The sequence below is a fragment of the Candoia aspera genome, chromosome 3, assembly GCF_035149785.1.
Source record: "Candoia aspera isolate rCanAsp1 chromosome 3, rCanAsp1.hap2, whole genome shotgun sequence".
NCBI lineage: Eukaryota > Metazoa > Chordata > Lepidosauria > Squamata > Boidae > Candoia > Candoia aspera.
In genome coordinates, this window is record NC_086155.1 from 12899422 (window position 1) to 12923800 (window position 24379).

General features: G+C 39.6%; 1 protein-coding gene across 2 annotated transcripts; it reads right to left on the reverse strand.

Moving 5' to 3' along the window:
• Nucleotides 1-164: 164 nt before the first annotated feature.
• Nucleotides 165-23187, reverse strand: STX16 (syntaxin 16). Of its 2 annotated transcripts, none has more exons than XM_063297003.1 (8): nucleotides 23003-23187; nucleotides 12779-12886; nucleotides 11842-11982; nucleotides 10019-10181; nucleotides 9826-9917; nucleotides 8889-9032; nucleotides 7988-8068; nucleotides 165-6480 (listed from the first exon to the last, which is right to left on the reverse strand). In XM_063297003.1, exons 1-8 carry the CDS (start codon nucleotides 23081-23083, stop codon nucleotides 6376-6378), a joined length of 915 nt encoding a protein of 304 aa, XP_063153073.1. In that variant the 5' UTR covers nucleotides 23084-23187; the 3' UTR covers nucleotides 165-6375. The 2 variants fall into 2 exon arrangements, with proteins under 2 accessions (XP_063153073.1, XP_063153072.1); XM_063297002.1 differs by having other exon boundaries at nucleotides 22949-23187.
• Nucleotides 23188-24379: the final 1192 nt, after the last annotated feature.

Sequence of the window (24379 nt, forward strand, 5' to 3'; positions counted from 1 at the left end):
GTGGAACCCTGGTTGAGAAACCCTGCCCTGGATTGTTGTTAAAAACATTAATGGAAGAAAATACTAAATTTAATGGGCAGGTAGTGTAACCTGAAGTTGTCATCCCGTGACAATGAGTTTTAATAAGGGGGGGGGGGAGAAATCGGCATCTAGCAGACCATACGTTGGAGTTGATCAGTTTATTCATACATTACAAATTGTTCACAGAAATAGAAGAAAATAGACTGTACATTGCTGGGTAAAAATGAGATCCCTTATGCTACTTACACCATAAATTCATTTGATTTGATTTGAAAGCAGATCCACCATGGCTCAAAACAACTGTTGCTCCTCGAGTCCGTATGTGATGAATCGGGAGATGATTCCTCATTTGGGATGGTTCCCCTGTTACCGGGTCTGTCATGAGCCTTCGTTTTGCACTGCAGATTTGGAGTTTCGCTAAAAGTCTGTTGGGCAGCAATCCGCAGGGTGGTGGGGCCGAACCTTTTGGACAGGCAGTAGATCTCTCTGCAGTTTTCAATCCTGTCTAACCCCAAGTTCGGTCCCAACCTGAAGAAGACTGAACGTAAGACCTTCTGGAACATACCACAAGCATCATTCAGCAGCGAGAGGTCACAAGAAAGTTAGAGTTACATCTTTTTTCACATGATTAATAAGTCTCAGTTCAAATCAGACTATAACAATGGGTTCTTTGGGTAAAAAGGCGCTAGTTCTCAGCTCTGGTTTTCCAGTTTTGGAAAGACGGCATGTCGTCGTTAAAATACAAGCCAGTTTAGTTGTTCACCAATGGGGCAGTCATAAAGAATCCTCAGTGTAGAAAAAAGACCACCTCTTTAACTAGTGCTTTTTAAATAAATAATTTTAAATAAGATTTTAAAAAATTCTTCCTAAAGTACAGTAATCTTACATGAAACTATGACTGATGAACAGAAGGAATCCCCAGACTGCAAAACCCACCCCTTGGAATGTACATATCTTACGCTGACGTGTTCTCAGGATTTAAGACTTTTTAGAAGACTTTGGAGAAACTGTGGATTCGGGCTAACCATCCAAAAATATATTGCAGTAGACAGAAATACAAATAAAGCCTCAGAAGTTTTCACAAATAATATTAGTGGCAGTAGCCTGTCACAAAGTTGTATTTTATTAACCCACATATGCCTTTCGAGGGGAGGGGCATGAAAGCAAATAACTTTCCCCTCCCAAGAGACCATTTTTCCCTGTACCCAGAAGAGTGGCGGTGATTTTTTTTCCCTTTAGCAGCGAAACACCTTTTTCTTCCAAACATCCAGCTTGCTATATCCATCATCCTCTTTAGAGAACACATTTCTCTTAGCTCAACCCTTTTCCATGATTTCCTATTTCACTCCTATTTCCTGACCTTCTTCTTGGGGGGAGGGAGGGGCAAATAAAGTCTGTTTCTGTATCTAATTAATCCAGTTTTGATTAAACCTATCATTATACTACAGGTTGTAATATATATGATTGTGCGCATATTTTCAAAGCTAAGCAGGGGCATCTCTAAGGTGTAGGCCACACTTCGAAATCTAGTCAATTAGGAAGAAAGAAGGCAATGGCAAACCATTTTTAAATTCTTGCCAACGGAAGTGGAAGTACAGTATCCACATAGTAATCAAGGGTCAAGCTTGACTTGAGGGATACTTTACTTTTGACAAAGACACACACACTGACATGCATCAATTTTGTCTGCAGCCAAGATGGCCTTTTCCAAATCACGCCATTGGTTTTGTTTAAGTACATGTTCATAAATAGTTTTTCTTGTTATTAAACCTAATGAAATTGATTAAAGATTTTAATAAAAAACGTACATGGCAAAACATTCTCTTTTGCTACAGTATTCCATAAGTTAACTGTCTCCCAAGGTAGAAAAGGCTAGGTGGGGTCTCTACAAGATTTTACTAAATGCTGGCTTAATTTCAGGGACTGGGCAGAACAAGAACCTTTTTTCCAACTCCCCCATTTGTGCCTACAGCCTCTGTCCTCCCAAAGTACATGCCACTGTATGTACTTCGGCTTATGAGGAATTACTTTTTCTGTCATTTTCTCCCCCACCAAATTTTAGACTGCAAGGCTCTTGAAGCAGAGATCTTGCTATGCTTGTTGTTGAGCAACACATACAGCGGCCATCTCAAAAAAGGAATACACTTCTCACTGTGTCTCTAATAGAGACACACAAGGTGCCTTCCAGGGTGCTTCATTTCTCAGTGCTCAAAAGTTAATAGCGGCTTTTAGAAAAACAATGTTACTAGCATGCCCAATTTTGGCATAAAACAGAATTTTCAAAGTGAAGAAAAGGAGAAAGCAATCAATGAGGGGGCTTTCCTCATGGAGCGTATTGGGCTCTTCATGATGCAGAGTTCTCTTCATAGTTGACTCTACCAGTTTCTCTGAAGAAGGTGGGCTCTTCTCAGAGACACAAAATTGGAACATCAGAAGGACTCCAGCTTGTTTCTCTGCCCTAACATGAAGGGTAAAAGTCCACTAGGAATGCAGGGAGGAAGAAATATGGAAAGGTGCTCTTGAACAAAATATTTAGCCGGTAATTTGCTTTCAGGTGCAAGAATTGATAACAGTTTTTTCATACAAAAATCTACTTTTGATTTTTGTCATTTTTTTCTTCATTTTAGCAGCCTAAGAAAGAGGCTGGGTGTTGCTCATAATAAATCAACTGGGACCACAAATTTCTATAAATCTACTGCAAATCACCCAGAGAGTTACCAGGAGATTCTAATCTACCTTCTGACCATCCTTTATTATTAATTAAATTGGCTTAAGTCAAACCTTTTGCAAGCATGTGTGTGTGTATGTGAGGATGCATGTTCATCTTTAGGCATAGCTACTCACACTCCTTAACCTAAATACCTACTTACACTGCAGCTATGGTAGTTGAGAACTATGGTTTCTGTTACACTTGTATAGCTAGCAAAATACCATAATGCTTGACTTTATTGCCCTGCTTGCCAAGCAATCCATATCTAGCTTCATTATGATCTCTTTGGATTTGGTTTATAGCCAAGTACAGACCCAGTGGTTTGCAAATCATTATCTACAGCAGAGGGGTACAACCTGCATCCCTTGGGTATGACACCCACGGCCTGTCTACGGTTGGCACAAGTAGAGATGGAACTTCAGTCAAACCACTGTGGCTGCCCTCTTGACTTTTTTGATCACACCCTGTGGGTTGGCAGCATGAGAGACTTTTTAACATTTTAATACTGAAAAAGAAAAGGCCATGCAAACAAACAGGGTGGGTGGGTGGGTGGGGGCACTGCGCTTTGTCAGCCATCACAGTGGAATAATGCCCAGAAAACCTCAAGAGGGCCATAAAGCATCTGCTGGGTCTAGAACAGTGATGGTGAACCTCTAGGGGTCAGCAGGTCAAAAATTCAGAAAGTGCCTAACTTGACTCTGCTGGCGTGTCACCCCCCACCCCAAACAAACAAGCTTTGTGCAATGAGAGCAAAAGCACGCCCCTTCACGGCAAGGCACATCTCTTCGTGCAAACTGCAAGCAGCTTCTGCAGGAACTGGCTTCGCACAAGAGGGAGCAAGAAGATGGCCAGGTGAGCTGGGGTGGTGGAGGGCAGGACAGCAGGGGTCTTGGAGGTGGCCAGGGCAACTGCGGCTGGGGCTTCCCGGGGCGTGGCAGTTGTTGGTGAACGCTGGCATGTCACCCAAAATGTCATGGCATGTCACCTTTGACACACGTGTCATAGGTTTCCCATCAATGGTCTAGAACAAGGATACCATAATGGGCCCACTGCAACAGGTATGCAACTAATTTCTACAGTGGTTTAAACTAACTGGGTCATGTCAGGTATTTTTAAGACCTGAGTGTATCATTTTCCAACTGCCCCATGCCCATCATGGAGATCTAGGTCCATTAGCTAGGTTCTCTATGTTGGAATTTATTTTAGAAAAGGAGGTTAACCATGGCCTGCCAGGGTATTGAAACTTGTTATCTTGAGGCACAAGGAGCAAATCATGGAGAGACTGAAGCCAACAGATTTTTTCTTATCTTGGGGGAAAGAGGCCCAGGGAGGCCAGCCCTAAATTGGGTATTCTATTTTAGGTAACAGGATGATACAGGTGGTCCTTGCCTAATGACCCACAACTGAGACTGGAATTTCAGTTGCTAAGCAAAGCGGTCATTAAGTGAATTCGACCTGATTTTACGACCTTTTGCAGTGGTTGTTAAGCAAATTACCAGGCGTGTTAAGCAAACCATATGGTCGTTAAGCAAATCATGCAGTTCCCCATTGATTTTGCTTGCCGGAAACTGGCTGGGAAGGTCAAAAATGGCGATCACGTGACCATGGGATGCTGTGACGGTCATAAATGTGAACCTCTTGTCATGTGCCCAAATCGTGATCATGTGACCATGGGGGTGCTGCAATGGTTGTAAATGTGACAACCAGTTGCAAGTTGTTTTTCAGCACCGTTGTAAGTCTGAATTGTCACTAAATGAATGGCTGTTAAGCGAGGACTACCTGAACTTTCAATAAATAGAGGTGGCCCTTGTTTCCAGGTTCCAGTACAGACCAGAGCCTGGCAGCCATCACTCTTGGCATATTTTTGTCTATTTTATGCATGCATAAAATGCAAATAGGTTTTTGCAAATGTATAAAGTACAGTACTTTTTTCCATATTTCCCATGCTATCTGCTGTCTTGTTATCCACTGCTGTTTGGCTGGCCCAGAACTTGTACAAATCACAAATCTACCTGTAGAACTGACATGTGCTGCAGATGATAATAATAAAGAGACTGAATTCCATTCTTCCCGGAAGCAGTGGTCCACTGCGTTGGAAGGCATAAAGCAGCCTTCTGCGGAGGTTCTGTAAACAGGATATGAATCAAAATTGCTGGGCATAGTTCACCAAGAGCACTTTTCCACCTCCTCACTGACATAATAACAGCAGCACCTGAACACCATCCTCTTGTGGCGATCCTGCTTATTTCAAAGGGGCTTCAGCTATAGACATTCTGTGTGAGGTTCTGCCTTTATCTAGCAAGCAGCATCTCACAGTGAACCAAGATAAGACTATGATTACTGTTTCTGTAACTGTCATTTTACAAGAAATCTGAATGATGCAAAGAGCTGGATGAAAGGAGGAAAACAGGGTGTGGCAAGTGCAGAGACAGCATTGCAATTACCGCATGATCAAATGGGTAAGAATGCCAGGCAACTACAAAATGTTGGCAAGTGGTGTTCCCAAATCACAGCAAAAAGAGATGCAAACTACGACCTCTAAATTATTCAGTCCAGAATGCTTTTTTAAAAGGATTGAAGCAAGGGCCCCCAAATTGCATAGCAGTTTTAAGTTACGGTTAAACTGTCATGATTTTGATCATGAAAGCCATTTTTTCAGCAGAGCCGCCTGCAACATCAGAGATACTGAACAGGATTCCAAGTTTCTCCTGAGTTCTCTACAGCCATGCAGCTGAGAACAAAAGAGATTTCACTTAGGTGTAGGTGCCTGATACTATTAGTTCAATTCAAACTGTGTGTGAATTCTACCATGCCCTTTTCAGTTCACTATTTGAAAATAGTAAGATTAAGTATGTAACTGTTGCTGTATAACAACAGATTCAGCTTGGGGAGGAAGATTCTGGAAAAGGGATCAGAAAAAACAACTTTCGGTTCAGTAGTGGGAAGAGGTGGAAATAATCAAAACACATTCCTGATTATTTAAAACTTAAAAATAATGTTAAAACATGTAGCACTCCCTGTGGTTGGAGTGTTACTGATAATGCAAAACACCACTTTCAGAACAAAAGAATGAAATCAGAGTTATCTTTTTTACTTCCGTGAACTCATACTAATATTAACTCTGGAGGGAAAAGATGGTAAAATGAAACTATTGCTGTATCGTTAAGGCATTTTTATCTCCAACTCAATAGCTTTTGGAATGATGTCCACAGGGCAATTTGGACAGCTTACCCTAAAATTAACCATAGGCTAAGCCATAGTAGAAAGTGCATTACGATTCCTCTTTAGTAGAAGCATTTTCCTATATGTTTAAATCACTTTTAAAAATGCATTCTAGTGTTACAATGGCCTGGGTAAATGAAATGCCTGATTTGGTAGCTTTCCTCAGAAATTCCGATATTTCTGCATGTTTTTTGCAAATCACTGCCTTCCATATTCACTGAACATGTAAAACAGAGGTTTTCTCTATGAACATTGCACAGACATTGCACCATTAGACCTCGTACATTCATCCAAAAGGCAGCTTTCAAGAGCATCGGCTCAACCATTCCTGTCAGGAACAAAAACAGAATACAACACACAAAAATTCGTTGCTACCCCTCAGACAAACACAGAGAGAAAGGAAAGCATCACTGGCACATTGCCTAGCGAAACTTTACAGCAATAAGGACAATGATTAGGACAATAACTATAACAAACAAAATTAAAATGATAAGCATCTTCCGATTCTTCTTTTGATACTGCTCAGCCTGCAGATAAGGAAAAGAGGAATTTAACACAGATACTTTCCTGTAGATTGCAGAAAATAAGCAGAATAAATTACTCTAAATAAGGAATAATATGTAGAGAGCCACAGAGATGACACTGGAGAAACTATGTAGAGACGGTTACAACAACATGCACAAAAACATGCTTTAAGCCTGGGAAACAAAGAAAACATTAAGAATAAACTCAGACTAGCTTTGCCTTAACTCCCTGGGAGAGAAGAGGGAGGGAAGAGAAAAAGGCTTTAGGCTTTCAACATTCTGTTACTACAGTCTATATCAGTATTTTTTTTTTCTGCTCAATCATGTCCAATTCTCGGAGATTGCCTGGACAAGTCCCTGCAGTTTTCTTGGCAAGGTTTTTTGGAAGTGGTTTGCCATTGCCTGCTTCCTAGGGCTGAGAGAAAGTGACTGCTCCAAGTTCACCCAGCTGGCTTTGTGCCTAATGGGGGACTAGAACTCACAGTCTCCCGGTTTCTAGCCTGATGCCTTAGCCACAATGCCAAACTGGCTCTCTAAATATAAATATAGTTCCAGTCTAACTTGTGAAGAGAGCTTGGTCTGGCCTATCTCAAAGGGCTGACATCAATCCTGAAAGCCTGACTGCATTTTCTCTTCACTCCCCTTATATCCCAGGGAGTTAGGGCAGAACCCATCTGAGTTTATTCCCAATGTTTTCTTTGTTTCCTGGACTTAAAGTATGTTTTTGTAAATATTCTTATAACTGTCTCTGTATAGTTTCTTCTAGGGCATCTCTGTGCTATCTACATAATATGCCATGAATTAAATTAGAATAGGCTAATGAGAGTCCACGAAAAATGGCTGTATTAGTAACTGTTATTATTTTGCTGTAGCTAGAATAAAATTCCAGCTAACTCAGATTAAATTTGGCTGTTTTATTTGGCTGATATTTTTTATTATATACATTTTTGTTTGCATTTATTTTTCATTAAGTAACTTTCATGGGAGGTTTGTTACAGAACAGGATATAAATATATCAATGGTGTTTCCCTTTCTGGTACAAGTATATGTAGCATTAGTCTTAATAACTGAAAAAAATAATTTCCTTATTGAAATGTGCAACCCATGCTTATTTGTTTATGATACTTGATTTATACCCCACATATAAGGAACTTAAGACTTTACACCTAGACTAGTTAAGACAGAGACAGTTCAGTTCATACAAAGGAATGGGTAGAATACCCATCTACCAACTGCAAAGAGGTTTCTATGAGAACTGCAGGTGGCACAGTCTGGAAAAGATAATCACATCAGCATACAATCGTTAAATGCTAGATGCTGAGATATGATTAGGAGCCATCTGTCCAATTTCCTTAATTTTAGCTGGCTACCATCATTGCCTTTTTAACTTCTACAAACAATAGGTACGGAAAGAGAAAATGTTATGCCTCACATTTCTGGAACTGTAATAACAAACTCCTCAACAGAATGAAATAGTGGCAATCAGAATAAGACGTCTTAACATGCTTACTTTATGTAGCTGTTTCAATCCTTCTTCTGTTTTAATGCATGATTGCTCAACACTGTAATCAATTCTGTCCAGTACGGTACCCTGAAGAAAAAATATGTATCAGTTCTATAGACTGAAATGCCATACAGTACGTGTTATGTAGTATCTTTCTCTTGCCCTCTTTCTCCCACGTTTTTCTCCTCAGCCACACCTTCTTTCACATCCACTGAACGCACACACACACAAACACACACACACACACGTGTGCACATGAATATATTCCTGTCCGATTTCTTTTTCCAGGTTTCTTCATTCCCCTTCCATTCACACTCTGTGCTCTCTGCATTTTCCCCCATCCATATTTTCGAACTACAGAGCATGTCCTCTTTAGACAGTTTTTTAGGGTTCATATTCCCACTTTTTTTTCTTTTTCTTTCTGGCATACATATACAAGTCTAAATGTCTCCATAAGCTTACTGAACAGGGCGCTGGACTCAGTGATCCAAATGGCCCCCTTCCACTCTAGGATTCTATCACTATGGTTTATATGAGTATTCGAAGAATTGGTACAAAGGTACAGATAAGATGCTCAGCAAAACTCAAGTCTTCTGACAATGGTAACAGTACTAATCATTCCTAATCAACCCAAGCACCAACAGAAATATAAAATAAAATGACTAATTTTAATTAAGTTGGGACTGGTTTCAGAATCATCCTCAGTTAGTAAGCCAAACTGAAATGACTAGATCCAACAGATCATTTATTTCAATAATGCTACTTCAATACGGTTGAGTCCAGACCACCTAATTCTTTATTACATTTACATCCTGGTTTTCTTCAGCTGAACCCAAGGCAGGGATATAATGCTGCAACGCAAGATCTTTTATGATGCAAATCGCACTGATATCAAGGAGCCACTTACCTGTTCAACTACCATTGCTCCTAAATCCCTGAAAATTTCATTAAGATCAGTAATGGACTGTACAATTTGTCGAATTTCTCGTTCCCGCTCTTCCACCAACACAGCGTTTTGTTCCACTAATACTAACTGGTCATCTGTAAAGCCCTTATTAAAAAAAAAAAAAAACAGACAAGAATACCAGATTGTAAATAGCTAAAAGTATTGTATCATACAATATGCAAAAAACCCCAAAAGGATTACCAACTGAACTGAATACTCTTAATTTCCCAGCCCAACCTGCAAGGTAATATCCGCCTTTATTTTTCAAAATATTGTTCTCGTTTTTCCCCTCTGCCATCTCTTTAATCTTCCTCTTACAAGTCGTCTTTTAAAGAGATAAGCACTGCAATTGTGACATGAGGACAACCCTTCTGAGCCAGTTGCACCATTTGAGAGTTCCAATGAATCAGTTTATAGGCAAGAATCTAAAAATCCCGCAGTGGAACAATTCTTCCCAGCAACAATGAAGATGATCTTCGGCAGAGATCCTAGAGAGCAAGCACAGATTTTTAGCAGCAGGTAGGCAGCCTGCAGCCAGAGGATAATATGGGACTCTCAGCTTAATTCTCAAAGCCCTCTGCAAAAGTGATTTATCATTTCCCTTGCAGCCTGCTGGTCAATCAGAAATAGAGAAAGATGTCAGAAAAGGGGAGAGAGGGAAAGGGAGAGGGAGAGAGGAGGGGGTGGCAATTTTAATTCTTTGGCATGCCAGTAAATAGCATGCAGCCTTCAAAAGTTCATCTCTGTTGAGGAATCTGCACCTTAATAGAAAACAGACACACTAAACTTTAACTATTGAAGGCAATCATTACCTTCAAATTCTTCAAAGCAGTCAAATAAATACCAGATGCTTTGTCCTTCTTTATACAAATAATTCAGTTGACCATTTGGCACCTACCCTATCGTAGATTGTCGCATCCTCCCCATCATCCATGAGAGAGACTGATGTGTCAAAGAAATGTTTGGATCTTTCTTCTCGATTTTTCATGCCTACAAGAATAAGATGACTACTGTCACTAAGAGTCCCCAGCAATAAATAAAAGAAGAGAAGATGCCCTGCTATAAAAGGCTGCATTTGGTCAATTGCTTACGTTTGAGATAGTCAGACTGCCCGTGCCTAAAGCTGGTGGAGAGGTCCTGCAGAGACTGAGCTAAGGAATACACAACATTCTTCAGAAGCCGGCACTCTTGGTCCGTACAGCTTCGAGACTTGCTGTTTAAGCCCTGGACTGCTCTTTGACACCTGTGAAACAGCTGGGAAAGACAAGAGAAAACATTTTCATAGTGAAACAGCAGCAAGCATTCCAACTTGTGCAATTAACAACAACAACAAAAACCTTAAGAAACTATTTCTTTAAACTGAAGCAAGCTCATCGCCTACAGCTGTATCTACATCCAACTATGCCTTAATGGTTTACTTAATTTAATCTCACAGTAAATTACTTGTGCTGAGTTCCTGGTGATTTCCACCGTACCGAGAATAACTGAAGCCAATAGAAGAGAATACATGTAGCTCAGGGTTCAGAATATATGTAGCTCAGGCCAGTAACTGAAGCTATTGGTAATATCTACCTCCTCAATAGAAAGCAAAAGGAGCTGTGTTGATCCTGAACAAAAAACAAAATCCATACTGAGGTGGAATAAGGGGCCCACATACAGCTGCATGCAAATTTTTGACACCCCTGGTGCCAAATTGGTCAGGCTGTCTTGAAAGTTTCAAAATAGTACAGGAAGCAGATTCAATTCAACAACCTTCTCCCCAAGGAAAGGATGGAGACTGGATGAAAATTGTCCAGAATCATTGGGTCTGGCAATGGTCTCTTGAGGAGTGGGCGCACCACCACCTCTTTCAAAACTGGGGTGCGCCAAAGCCACAGATCAACTCCCAGACAGCTTTAACCAATCAGGAGGGACCTGGATCTAACAAACATCCAGAGAACTCTGTCCACTTCCTCATGGGTCACAGCCTCAAACTAGCCCCAGGTAACTCTACCAGACTCCACCTCAGGCATCTCAACAGGACCTGCCCACTGGATTTCAACTGGAAGTAGATCTGAGAGACTTTATCTGCCTGCAACATAGCAAAAATAATTCTCACAAGGGTCCAATAGAAGTTCCTATGTCTTATCCCTCCCCGGTAGGGAATGAGTTATTTTAAACAGGTGGGGGTCATCCTAGCAAGTCAAAAAAACAATCAGAAAGTGATCTGACCAGGGCAATGGACTGATGGTAATGTCCTCTAAAACGAGATCATGTCACATCTGCCCCAAGGGAAAAAGTTCAGATCCAGCATGCAAACCTCCAGTTTGCATTGGACCTCCAATGACCTGGAACAAGTCTATGGTTGCTCTGGAGGCCGTGAACTTCTGAGAAATCCCAGACCCTTTGTCACATGGTAGGAAATTGAAATCCCCAAGGACAAGTAACCTTGGGGTCTCCAACTCTAGCCCAGCAACGGAATTACTTCAATTTTTATGTTAAGTGCTAGATGTACTGTTGCAAAATGTTGGCAAATTGAAATAAATTGTTATTTGCATCAGTGGTATTTAAATTATGCACAGTTGCAATAGGTGAACAATTAACTTTATAACATAGAATCTTAAGTACTTTATTCAAATTGGGTCTCCATTGTTAACAACTTTAGTAATAATTACCATCATCTATACAAATGTGTTTTGGTTGGAATTCTTGAATGTGGATGTTTAAAATCTTTGCATTTTCCTCCTTAAAATTACATGTGTACCCATATACCAGTATTGCCATATTTAATTTTTTGTTTTGTTTTTTTAAAAACAAAATTGACTTCTGACTGCTGGATTTTTCACTTTATCCAAGGGAGCATTAGGGCAACCTACCAACACATTTGCATTTGGTAAAACCCAATTCTGTTTTGAAAAGAGAACCTCATTGGCACCTGTGTAATTTCTTGAGTGGTTATTTCTATTGCGTGTTCTTCCTCGCTGCTATCATCCAAAGTTGGTCTATTTAAATGCTTGTCATGTAGACTGGCTATTTCTTTCATCTTCTGTTTTATCCTGGAGATCTCATACTGAATCTTAAAATGTAATTTAAAAAATAAGGGGGAAATTAGAAGCAAAGAAACTTAGAGAAGAAAACATTCCAGACAATACTAAAGTGAAAAACACTAGATTTCATTGTATTTTTTAAAAAATCACATTGTCTATTTATAGAGAAATGCTATATATACAGAAGTGGCATCTTCTTACTCTTTTCAGACTTAGCACTGGATCCAGAGGGGAAAAAAACACAGCATGTCTTGCAGTTAGACCACTTCCAGAACGCTTGATCTGAGTTTATCTCTTATCATCTTGACTAAGAAACTGAACTCAGACAAAGCTAGGCTGATGAAATAATTTCACTTACTCCATTTTAAGAGCAATCTCAACAAGATATAATCCAACTATTTCCTTCTGTAATCTTATTGTCTTCAACCCTATGAATTTCCTCTTCTAGCTCATGCTAGCAATTTGAACCTTTGTAAAGCAAATGGATTCCCCTACCAAAACTCTTGTCCTTTATAAATGTGAGAATAAAATACCGTATCTCCCCAGTAGCTACGCCTCTCTTTCTCTCATTTAAAATCTGAAATACTGCAAAGAGTTATGGCTGAAGCAACTTCATATTTGGCTATTTTATGCACTTACTCAGGTTATGTTCTGATTGAATGTTTTTAAAACTGTAACTCTGGACACCACTTTCTAATTTTACATTCCGACCTAAACTTCAGAAGATAAAAATTAAGTAAACACATTAATATTACCAATTTTTACTACTGTTTGTCCAGAACGTATGCATATGTGATCACATTCTTTATATATGAATAAACTCACTTCTTCTATACCATCAATCCACTTGGGAGGCAACCTCTTTGTTACACAGACAGCAGCTTCAGGATCTAAACTGATCCCTGATACCAATGCCATGCGATCATCTGCAAGCTGGAGAAAATAGAAAAAATATGTTTAGACACAGTTATTAATCAAAATGAGAATCAAGAACAAAAAAAAACTTGAAAATTTAGAGCTCAAGCTAATGGTTTTCTGATTCTTTACAATTCTGAGACTTCTTGGACACTAACCAAGGTTCTCTGATGAAAAAAACAGTAATGATGGACAAGTGGTGAAGTCTGCCCACCGTTAGATTATTCTATTTTAATTTAGATTTGCAAAGAGCTGAATATATTTCTTGAGACAGTCGTAATACAACTGTAAGAATCCACAGGATTGGCCAACATTCTTGCATACAAGCACGTATCCTAGAGTGTCCCCCTTCAGAACTCTGCACTTTGCAGGGGTTTTATGGCAGGAAATCATAGAGTTCTTCAGTAGACAAGCTGATGTACAAAGTTCTCTCAATTTTAAATGAAAACCATTGGCTTAAGGCAGTGTTTCTCAACCTTGGCTACTTTAAGATGCATAGACTTCAACTCCCAGAATTCCCCAGCCAGCAAGTCCACGCATCTTCAAGTTGCCAAGGTTGAGAAACACTGCCTTAAGGAAAAGGCTCTGGCTCTATACATAATACCTAAAATATTTCAGGTTATGACTCATTCATACCTTTTGACTAATGAATTCCCAGGCCAAGCATCACTTCACAGTGATGTTAAATGTGCTGTACATAAATGCAGAGTTGTATTGAAAGAGAAGCCAAGTTTTGAAAAAGTAAGTCTTGTTAAGCAAGAAAAGCAGATGCACAAGGAAAATGAAGGACTTGAGGAATTTACAGAGTGGTGACAAAGGCCAAATGGAAATAAGGCTCATACCGCAACTTAATAAAGCAATATTTAGTTTTGGACAGCTGTCCTTGCCTTTAAAAAATCACACACACAAAAAAAAACACGTGGAAAGAGAGTAATTATTTCAGCTTTTGTTATTTGCTGTATTACTTTCCAGACATACACATACTTTCTTATGCAACTGAAGAACTCTCTAATGAAAATGGAATGTGAGGTTAATACATGCATAAATGATTCTGTGCAAGGCTGGTAACTGTTAAAAGAAAAGCATTATTCTTACTATTTCCTTTTCAAAGACCAAGACACATTTTATGTCCCAGCTTAGCTGTCTGTCTATCCATTGTCAAGATGTCTAAAAGATCTTGGAGACAGGTAGATAGGTATAAATTACCTCCATCCTGGCTTAAACCAAGGCTGAGTTTAGACGGCATATACAATATTTGATATAACATTCTTAGCCTTTGGGATGATGATAGGGTCTCACAAAGTGCAGCTCCAAAATCTTCTTGTAGACTGGGCTTACACTTTGGACCAAGCCAAAATGTGGTTCGGCATAGGACATTGAAAGAATCCAGCCATTGTATTTAGTAAACTATATTTTACATCTCAGCGTGTTGGGTAAAACCATCCTAATATGATTTATCCAGCAAGTCATACTTTCATAAATAATTAGTGTGATGCATAAACTAAGCCACAGAGGGCGGGTGAAATTGAAACCCAAAGGGCAGAGTGGAAAAAACGAGACAGAGTAAGTCAGTTTGGGGCATCCATTCCAAATGAATTTATAGGTCTGAGAATTTAGCTAGCCCTGGGCCCTGGTCTACCTTGGCGCTGCTCTTCCACTTATATCCAGGCAACTTCCACTTAGTAAGCACAATGAGCTGCTGGCCACCTCTGACAATCCTGCCCATGAAAAGGCATTGTTTCTTCAGGAAGCTATACAAAAATCTACAATTGGCTTTAAAATTAAAGGAAGTACTAGGCTTGATATATTAAAATTATTTATAGTTTAGAACCTCTTTTGTTTGGACCTTGTTAGCTCCTGTTTTGAGAAAATGTTACATTTAAGGAACTCTGGATGCTTAAAGCAATCCACCATATCAGGTAGGCTGTGCCATCTGCAGTGGCAGCTCCGTCTTTCAAATTGTGCCTATCTTCCTAGCGATCTATTTAAACCTGAAAACTTGTCTGCAAAGTCAAACTCTACATTTCTTTCATTTCCAAATAAACATGCCAATTGGACATTATTCTTAGTCTTTAGTCATTTCTAGAGGAAAGCAGAAAAAGGAAATGGCATATATGCTGAAGCTAAGCTAATCAAATGTGTCTCTATAAATTTAATAGAATATTATATAAATAAATATAAGCTAATGTAAAAGGAGACCCTGTTTAGTGTAATGGTTAAGGTATCAGGCTAGAAACCAGGGGACCATGAGTTCTAGTCTTGCCTAAGGCACAAAGCCAGCTGAATGATCCTGGGCCAGTCACTTTCTCTCAGCCCTAGGAAGCAGGCAATGGCAAACCATTTCTGAAAAACCTTGCCAAGAAAACTGCAGGGACTTGTCCAGGCAGTTTCCGAGAATCAGACATGATTGAAAAGATTAAAAAAAAAATGTAAAAGTGAAATTTCAGGGACCACAGCCACTTACAGTTTTTGTTCTTCTAAATACAGTATAAATGCCTGGATAAATAGCGAACATCCACATCCTCCTGTGCTGATGACATTTTACATGGGTTTCAGCTCTAAGCCTGACAACATAAAATAAATACTTCTAAAATATTTCTATGTACCTTATGGCTGGCTGTTGGGAGAGGAGTGCAAGGTTGCAGCAAAATTGATAATAGTGAGCTAGTTCTGCCCTGTGGAAGGGTTGCCTGGACTCTTTCTTATGGGTGGCTGGGAGTAGGTAATGGCACTCTGACTAGGTTATGCTGGTTTCCTGGCAGAGCCTCAGGGAACAGTCAAAGGCCTTGCACAGAGCTTTGGAGGAGAGGGCAATATCATTCCCAGCCCTTGCTCTTCCTTCACCTGGGACAAAGCCACAGAAGTGTTATTTCTCATAGGACCTCTGTGAAGGCCCTGGAGTGGAACATTAGAACATTAAGCTGAGAAGATTCAAATTTATTAATATACCAGGCAAATAAATTCCACTCTCTCTAAATACTCCAACAGGGTGATCTTAAGTGAGTGTCACTAGCTTTTAGCCTATAGTGTTTCACACAACTCTTGTGAGGAGAAAAAGGAAATCACATTATCTCTTGAGCAGAAGGGCAGGTAAGTATACTGTATAACGAAACTAACAAATGTACTAAGTAATAGCAAGCGTGCTAACTAAAAAGTGCACATTTGCTTGAGCAGTGTTTCTCAACCCTGGCAACTTGAAGATGGGTGGACTTCAACTCCCAGAATTCCCCAGCCAGCATGGCTCACTGGGGAATTCTGCAAGTTGAAGTCCACCCATCTTCAAGTTGCCAAGGTTGAGAAACACTGGCTAGAGAGTAAGGATGCTTAGGATTATCACCCTAAAACTTGGGAAATCAACTTAGGAAATCAGACTGAATATTTAGTCTGAACTTTCCACCACTAGAAATTTTAATTTGTGACAGCTATACATGTTTAGCAAGCATAAAAGAAAGGTTCCCCTCTATACAAAAAGCCCAGCCCATGGCATTAATCACTATCACTAATAACTCTGAACTAAAGTATTTCAGAGATGGAGGTTGTGATTCCCCCCCTTTCACTGATAAAATATAGTCTAAAGATTATTATTTTAAATCTTGGCCACTTCGATATCCATGCATATTATGATCAGCTCTGAGGAAGTGAAGTAAGCTGGAGAAATTCAGGATGGCTATTTGCAAATTAGCCTTCTGGCTTCTCCTTGGAAAACCCTCAGGAGAGATAACTCTGAATTTAATGGGCCAGTCACCTTGCCAGAACAAGGCAACTTTGAATGACATTTTATTTGGAAGAACAGATTAGACAAAGAGAACTATACCTCATCCAGCTCCTGAGATGGTTTGTTGATCACATCAGCCCATCCATATAGGGACAGCAAAAATTTTAAGAGAGGGAAACAAAAGAACAGGACAGAGCACAGGGTACAGTCAGTTGAAGGAATGCACGTATTTTATTGATCAACATTGCCAGGTTATCATAGAAAACAAAACAGTCTTTCAAAGCAGTATCAGCTTTCAAGTGGATTTGGCATTTAGCCTTGGGGATATTGCATATTTTCCCTTTCAATATATTTCAAATCATGTTCTTGATCTGTAAAGAAATACACATTTTAGGAGCTTTACATAACAAGCTTTTAAAAAGTTCATTAAGGAAATAAAAGGAAAACCAAGGCAGACCCTCACAAACAGTACAAAGTGCTAATCCTTCATAGGATAGTGGGACCAGAATTTTCTACTTAACCTAAATAAAAGAAATCATTCAATCCAAACTTATTCAATGAATCCAAGATAAGGGAATCTGATTCCAACTTAATTCAGTTACATGACACTTGGTAATAACACAGTCAATATCCACGAGATATCTAAAATAATCCACTGTTTTATGTACATAATTGTAATGGAACAGTTTAGGAACGACTTGTAAAATACACCTGAATGCAAACTAGGTTCCTAAACAGGGGGGGGGAAATCAAAGATTACATGCAGATAATTCATTACAGAAAGTCCATACAGGCAGCATTCATTACCAGTCTCTTGATCCTAAATTGGAATTAGTTTCAGAATGAAGTGTGGCCAAGCTGGAACCAAGAGAATTCTCACATTCAACATTGTTCCCATTTTTAAGGAATGAATGAATGAATAACTTTATTGATTAGTCAATTGACCAAATCAAAACCATTTTTAAGAAGCATGCTCTACACAGGAAATTTCCCAATTAGCAGGACTAGATGAACTCTGAGGGCACTTTCAACCCTACAATTTTGCTATCTAGTCACAACTACCATCCCTAATTTAGTCTTATACTTCTTGCCTGCTGAAACAAATGGAGCTCCAGTTATCCTGTCCAGCAGGTCAAAAAAGGAGATGAGATGAGATGAGAAACAAGGCACAAATCATGGTGCCAACATCACTTCCCAGGGGACAAGGCCAGTTAAGAATTAAAGGAATGCCCACCCCTTTAGAAATATTCATTTGTTCATGTAGGTGAAACATTTGTGAACTTTGGTATGGCCCAGCTTTCCAACAGCATCAATTTCCATACATGTTATTTGTTAAGAATGGCAGCTTTTTTTTTTCTGAAGGTCAATCATTCCATATTAAGCCTGCATATAGTTGAACCAGATAAAAATATTTTTCAGTGAGATGTTAATGAACCTAGATATTTTGCTTGTCTATTTTTGGAAATAAAATGTTTGAAAGTATGTGTGTTAAAACCCTGATTGATTTAAATTTATTTAAATCATACAGAATTTAAAAATAAATTTCCAAAATGAATGGAGTGAAAATGCAACAGTTTTGTTCATGATATAGCCAAGGAAGTTTCTGACTTATACTTTCATCCTGTTCTGTCTTAGGAAAACCCTGAGGGAAAACCTGTTGCTTAATCAAATTTGTTTCCACAAATGACTTTTTATTTAAATGGGCGTAAGAAATATATGTGAATTTATGAACATGACTACAGGTCCCACAGGGACTGTAATCTTATATACATCCTCATGAGAATGAACTACAGAGAACTCAATGAGAGCTGATTCTGGATGAGTAGATGGAGATGGACTAAGTCACTACTTTTCATTGTTATCCACCAGATTATTTGCAATAATGGATTATTAAATTTTACATGTATCCTGAGTGCACAACTTATGTAAGGCAACTCATTTGCAAAACTTGTCACTATGCTATTTCTAATCTACTACTGGTAGTACTAATACTAAATAGTAATCATGAAGTTTTTCTGTAGTAGTATAAGTTCAGGAAGGTGGTATAAGCTGGCACGAAATAGTAAAAGTAGCTTAGATTCTCTCTCTTTAAGCTGCAGAATGCAAAGCATATACCCATACTGAGTTTGGTGAACTTCAAGTAATCCAATAATCCTTGTGATTTCCACAGCTGCTTAAAAGCAAAAAGCTAGTTGCTACTTAAGGCTTCAATATAGAACAATATTAGGATGTAGACTTGATACAACAGTTGCCAGCTGATGAAACTGATGATTTGTTTTAGTTAAGAAAACTATGCTGTCATTTATGACTTGAGGTTTTATGGTATTTTATCATGGGCTTTTCTGGTCAGCCACCTCAAATCGATGACCGGGCCAGCATACAAACACTGTAAAATAAATACTGTAAACAAACTCGAACATGAATTAAAAATTGTCCCTGCTTCTCTTTATTTTCTTGAAGTAACAGAATTTGTGATTTTAGTATGCATATGTTACAGTAATCTCAGAAATTAGGTTATATATACATACCATTTTCAAATGAAACTGAACGCTGACCCAAATATTCAAAATATTTGAACACTGTAAATGTTCAGAAATGCAAATATTCCAGTAAGCAGAGAGACCTAAAGTCATGTGCAACAAATGAGGCACAAGTTTGTTTTTACATACTCCCATAACCTGAGAAAGTTTATATGGAAATGCCAACATTCATCATTTTGAATTTGTCCCAATACATGTAGACCCATTTAATTAGGTGTAACAGCAGGGTGTTGTGTGTTGAACCAGGGAATATTTCCCCACATACAGAGGCTGCTGGGTAGTGACAAGCGGTATTCCTCAAATGATGCCAAGACCGTAACTTCAGGGATATCTATGGGAGGGAGTCAAAATCTACAAGATGGAGGGTGTGGCATTGTGACTGAAGCCCTGCCCCCTTGTATCTCCATGTTGCATGCATGTAGAAAAATGGCAGGGCTTCAAGTACAATACGATGCCCACTATCCTGCACTTTTTGATCCCGCTCTGCGGATGCCCCTCAATAACCTTATTTTACTGTTTCACTGTGAGCAAAGAAAGTACTTGCTTTGGCATTACTTGAACAACAGCCTAGGAAACTATTTCCTTTCTATCCAGATTAAGAAATATTTTGAAATCATACGGGTCTTTCATAGATGCTGATCATTATTCTATTACCTACTTAAAAGAAGCAGAAGTAGAAATGGGGTATTGTATTTAGTTTACTCCTTCAATTTTTAAAAAAAATTGTCTAGTCCCTAATAAGTAAGCATGAAAACTGCAAATGTCTAAAAGACTGATCAAAAGACATCACATTATAACTTGAACAAACAATGGTTAAGGGCTGGTCATGCAGTGCCAAAAAAAAAAGCAGACTGAAAATGCATTGCTGGATATGACCTTTGTTGCTATAAAACATTAATTGAACTTGCAAATATAACTTCAGGAGTTGGTAGTTAAAGAGCAAACTATTACAGAGTTAAATCAATGGAATGGGAAATTAATTATGCAGAAATGTCTCTTTGTAAAGAAAGTGAAAAGTAAATGGAAAAGATGTGAAAGGAGCCAATTATACATTTACTGCAGGCCTTTTTGAAGACAGATGAACAACCTGGACTAAAGAACACAACACAACTACCAGCCAGAAAAATATGCTTACTGTAAAACGACGAATATATACACATCAAATGAACTATTTTGATTAACTGAACATATTTAAAACCCTGTTCCTATAGAGCTACAGTATATATTATTATTAATGATTTTCTTCTTAAAGGAAAAAATGATCATATTTTAGTCTTTACACTGATTATTTCAAATGTAGGTTCAGACATTAATGGTACCTGAAACATTGCAGGATTTGGCATAAAATTTACTACTAGGTTAACTGACATTCTGAAGTATCAGCAGTGTTTTATTCTCTTAAGAAAAATCAGAATTCTCCAGCCTATCTGGAGGGAAAAGACCAGGGAAAACTGCCTTAGAATCATAAATCATCTTATTATATATTAGTAGGGGCTCCCAATTATTAACTGACTCTAGATCTCATAAATATTACAGAACCGGTTTCTGAAAATAGCAACTCATAATGGACCTTGACAAAGGCACAATGGAGAGAAAGCAAGATTACTTCTATTTCAGCAAATAACCCTTTTTAGTCACTTTTGGAGCATTTCAGCAACTTGGAAAAAATGTTTGTATTGAAAAGGGGAAGTCCAAAGGTACAGCATCATGTACTGTATAAAAAATACACACATGAATATTTCACTGCATGTACCACTGAAGAGCTGCAACTAGCCAATTTGCTCTCTAGTCCAGGGCTCTCCAGTGGTCAATATCGACCCTCAAGGGTTGATGGGACTATCCAAGGGGGTCGATGTTGTTGTTGTTATTCATAGTACTATTAGTTAAAGTAGTATTAAATCATTTTAATATAATAAACGTTTGGGGGTTGATGAACAGTCTGGAACTTCATGAAGGGGTTGATGAGCTAAAGAGTCTGGGGACCCCTTCTCTAGTCTAACTCAACAACGTTTGAAAATAAGTTAGATAATATCCTAATAATCTGTATTCTATATCTCAGATAGCTATAAATTACTTCTTTTTCATTCATCCACTCTCAAGAAACATGTGACTCTAACAACACTAAATCATTAGAACCACATAAACTATTGCTACCTTTATTTTGCCCTCACTAAAGAAAAATGGTAATGTTTTAGGGCAGGATGTTGAAAACTGAACTATCAGCAAGCTGAAAAAATGGTGGTGGTGTATCAAAAGAAAGTAATTACGCAGATGGATGTTGTTGTAGAACAAAGCTGACTAAATCCCATATTTACAACTTTGAAAGGAGTACCTATGAATTCTTATACCACCCTTTCCTTGCACCATCAACCTCTAGATTTAATGTTAGATGTTAGAAGGTTTTCAGAAGGTGTTCAAACTATATTGTATTAAAACTTTTCTGAGCCTGAAACCCCCCATTATGGAATCTAAATATTTGTGCCCAGAAACATGAGGAGTTTGAAACAGGCTATTCCAACCTTAAAAGAAACATCCCGACTTCAACACGGTCTATTTTGAAATTGAAAAGGGCTGTTTCAAACAGCCTAGAGGCTTGTTCAAGGGCACTCAACTGGTCAAAGATGGCATGAGAAAGAAAAGGGTTGCATTAATTTTAACTGCCCCTTTATGTCCTGCTGTATGACTATAAAAGGTATTTCAAACACCACAAAACACAGTCTAGGCCCTTTCCACACACATACTTCAAATCATACTGGCAGGTATTCACTAGTTCAACTTTTTAGTGCAACTCCAAGGTTTTGGCATAAAAGTCCTTCTGTTAAGGAAAAAACCCTGAGTTTTCCCTGGTGTGTTCAAGAGGAAAGAAACATGATTATTAGGTGTTCTTGCCAGGCGGACTGGCAATCAGAAGAAAAGGAAATCAACCAGGCAGGTCTATTTCAAACTCTCACAACTTCCAAAGTAATCAAATAGTAGACCATAAGCAGCTTCAGTTGACAGGGATGATAAATCTTTACATGCACTATTGTTTAGAAAATGGGGGAAGAAATACATTCCATCTCGTCTTCCCCCATCCAAAAAACAACAACAAAATGTATTAAATTTTGGTGAATTTACATCCCAGGAAAAAAAAGATATCTTCCATTTCTGGTCACTTTGTGATTATTCTTAGCTTGTCAGAAACTGAAACTGATCACATCTTCCCCTTAAGCACAGACCATGTTTTCCACAACAAATGTGTAGAATGATCCATCTTTAGAAAAAGCCTACCAATAGATTTATTATGGAATCTCAGAGTAGAAAAAGAACATAAAACGATAACTAGTGCCCAGCTGGACTGGATCCCTGGCCCATGTAGTATAGCACTCTTCTCGCAGTGGCCAGCCAACTGCCCAAGGAAGCCCACTAGTCTCTCAGCAAAGGGCCTTCAATGGACTTCAAGGCTAATAGCCATTGATCCCCATGACTTCCATGAACCAGTCCAACCCTTTTTTGAATCCAGCCAAGCTGGTAGCCAACACCCGCAAAAGAAGAGCCCTGCTGGATCAGGCCCATCTAATCCAGCATTCTGTGTCACACAGCGGTCAATCAGGTGCATTTAGGAAGCTCACACGCACAGACGCTATGGCTGCCCAGCATAAAATGAAGGACTGGAAAATATATGTGAAATAACCTGTTAGGTCAACCAAATCTCATAGACTGGAGAAAAGAGGAGAGGACTTGAGACAGGGAAAAGGGGGGGACCCCAAAAGCATGCTTGATATCTAAGCGGTTGGCACACAAACAAGCGTCATGTGGGATACAGTAGGATGAAGGGAGACTCACCGCAGCAGCCATGCTACGTGAAGTCAGAGGACTGGAGGAGCTGTAACTACTCACTTGCTCAGCCAGCAGCTGCCGGCTTTGGATCGCGTTGTTCCGCAACAACAAGTACGCGTCTGTTAAACGCCGGGTGGCCATGCCTGAAAGTTTCCTAGAGGTCCTTCTAGGACCCCCCGCCCGCGTCGCTGAGAGCCTGTAGGAGCCCCCACTCAGCCTCACCTCAAGGGACGCCCACCAAGGCACCTTCCAGGGAGGAGCCTTGTTCTAAGGGAAGCTGCCCCCTCCCCGTTAAGCCGCCTGGATGACTGCCCCCCCAGCCTAGACGCCCCCAGGAGCAGCCCGCCGATCCTCCCCGTCTTAGCCCCCTCGCAAGCCCTGCAAGTTTCCTGCGGACAGCGCAGAGACTGCTCCTCCTCCTCCCCGCCGCCGCGGGCAGGGCAGGGCGGCCACGGAAGGAAAGTGACTAGCCCTGACCCCCTCCGGTGTCCCCCATCCTCGCTTGCCCCCTGACTGCAATCCCGGCTCGGCTCACTTCCGCCTAGTCCGACGCCCAAACCCTTCCCCGACTGGCCCGAAGAAGACGAGATTCTAAAGTTCCGGAGGAGGAGCGGAGGAAAGAGTCAAAGAGGCGAAGCGCTTCGTGGTTCTTCCTCTATTGCCGGTTCCTTTTCGACGCGATATATTCGTTCATCATTAAGTAATTATGTCCTGTGTTCTTCTCAGGTAATTGTCAAAATAAAATGGCCCGAAAGAGGTTGAAGTCAAGAGAAGGGGCGGGTAGGAGAGAGTCTGGTTAGAACAGTGTTTCTCAACCTCAGCAATTTTAAGATGTGTGGACTTCAATTTCCAGAATTCCCCAGCCCAGGATTCCCAGCCATGCTGGCTGGGGGATTCTGGGAACTGAAGTCCACACATCTTAAAGTTGCTGAGGTTGAAGAGGAGGAGAATGAGTGGTGTTTGTTGCTTCTTTTCTTTGAAAAGAGGCTAGTCCTCTGTAAGAAAATTCAGCCTTGGCTTTGTTTTGTTTTGTTTTTAATTGGTTACTGTATGTGCCATCAAGTCGTTTTCGACTCTTACCAACCACCTAGGTATATTTTCTCCATGACAATCTATCCCTAGGAACTTGGGTTAGAACCAATTTTGGAGTGGGTCTTTTTTATTTGCATGTTTACTTTGGCGATTCCCCCCACTCCTAAAAAAAAAAAATTTTTTTTGTGGGAAAGGATCAGTTTTGCTTGTGGTTTTTTGGAGCAATGATTTAGGAACTCAGTCTTCCTTTACATTTGCCTTTTGTAGGAATGACTGTACAGGTAGTCCTTGCTTAATTACCACAATTGGGACTGGAATTTCAGTTGCTTAGTCACAGGTTCAAATGTGAACTGAAATCATTATGCCTATTCTGCAACCCTCACCTGAATTCACAGAACATGCTAG

What these genes read in the sequence shown, in the direction of transcription:
- STX16 (XM_063297002.1), bottom strand. Translation starts at nt 23,083, where the DNA reads ATGGCCACCCGGCGTTTAACAGACGCGTACTTGTTGTTGCGGAACAAC. An exon ending in CACGTAGCATGGCTGCTGCG is followed by an intron (nt 12,887 to 22,948) that starts GTGAGTCTCCCT and finishes TATTTTCTCCAG; the next exon opens with CTTGCAGATGATCGCATGGC. An exon ending in GATTGAAACAGCTACATAAA is followed by an intron (nt 6,481 to 7,987) that starts GTAAGCATGTTA and finishes CCTTATCTGCAG; the next exon opens with GCTGAGCAGTATCAAAAGAA.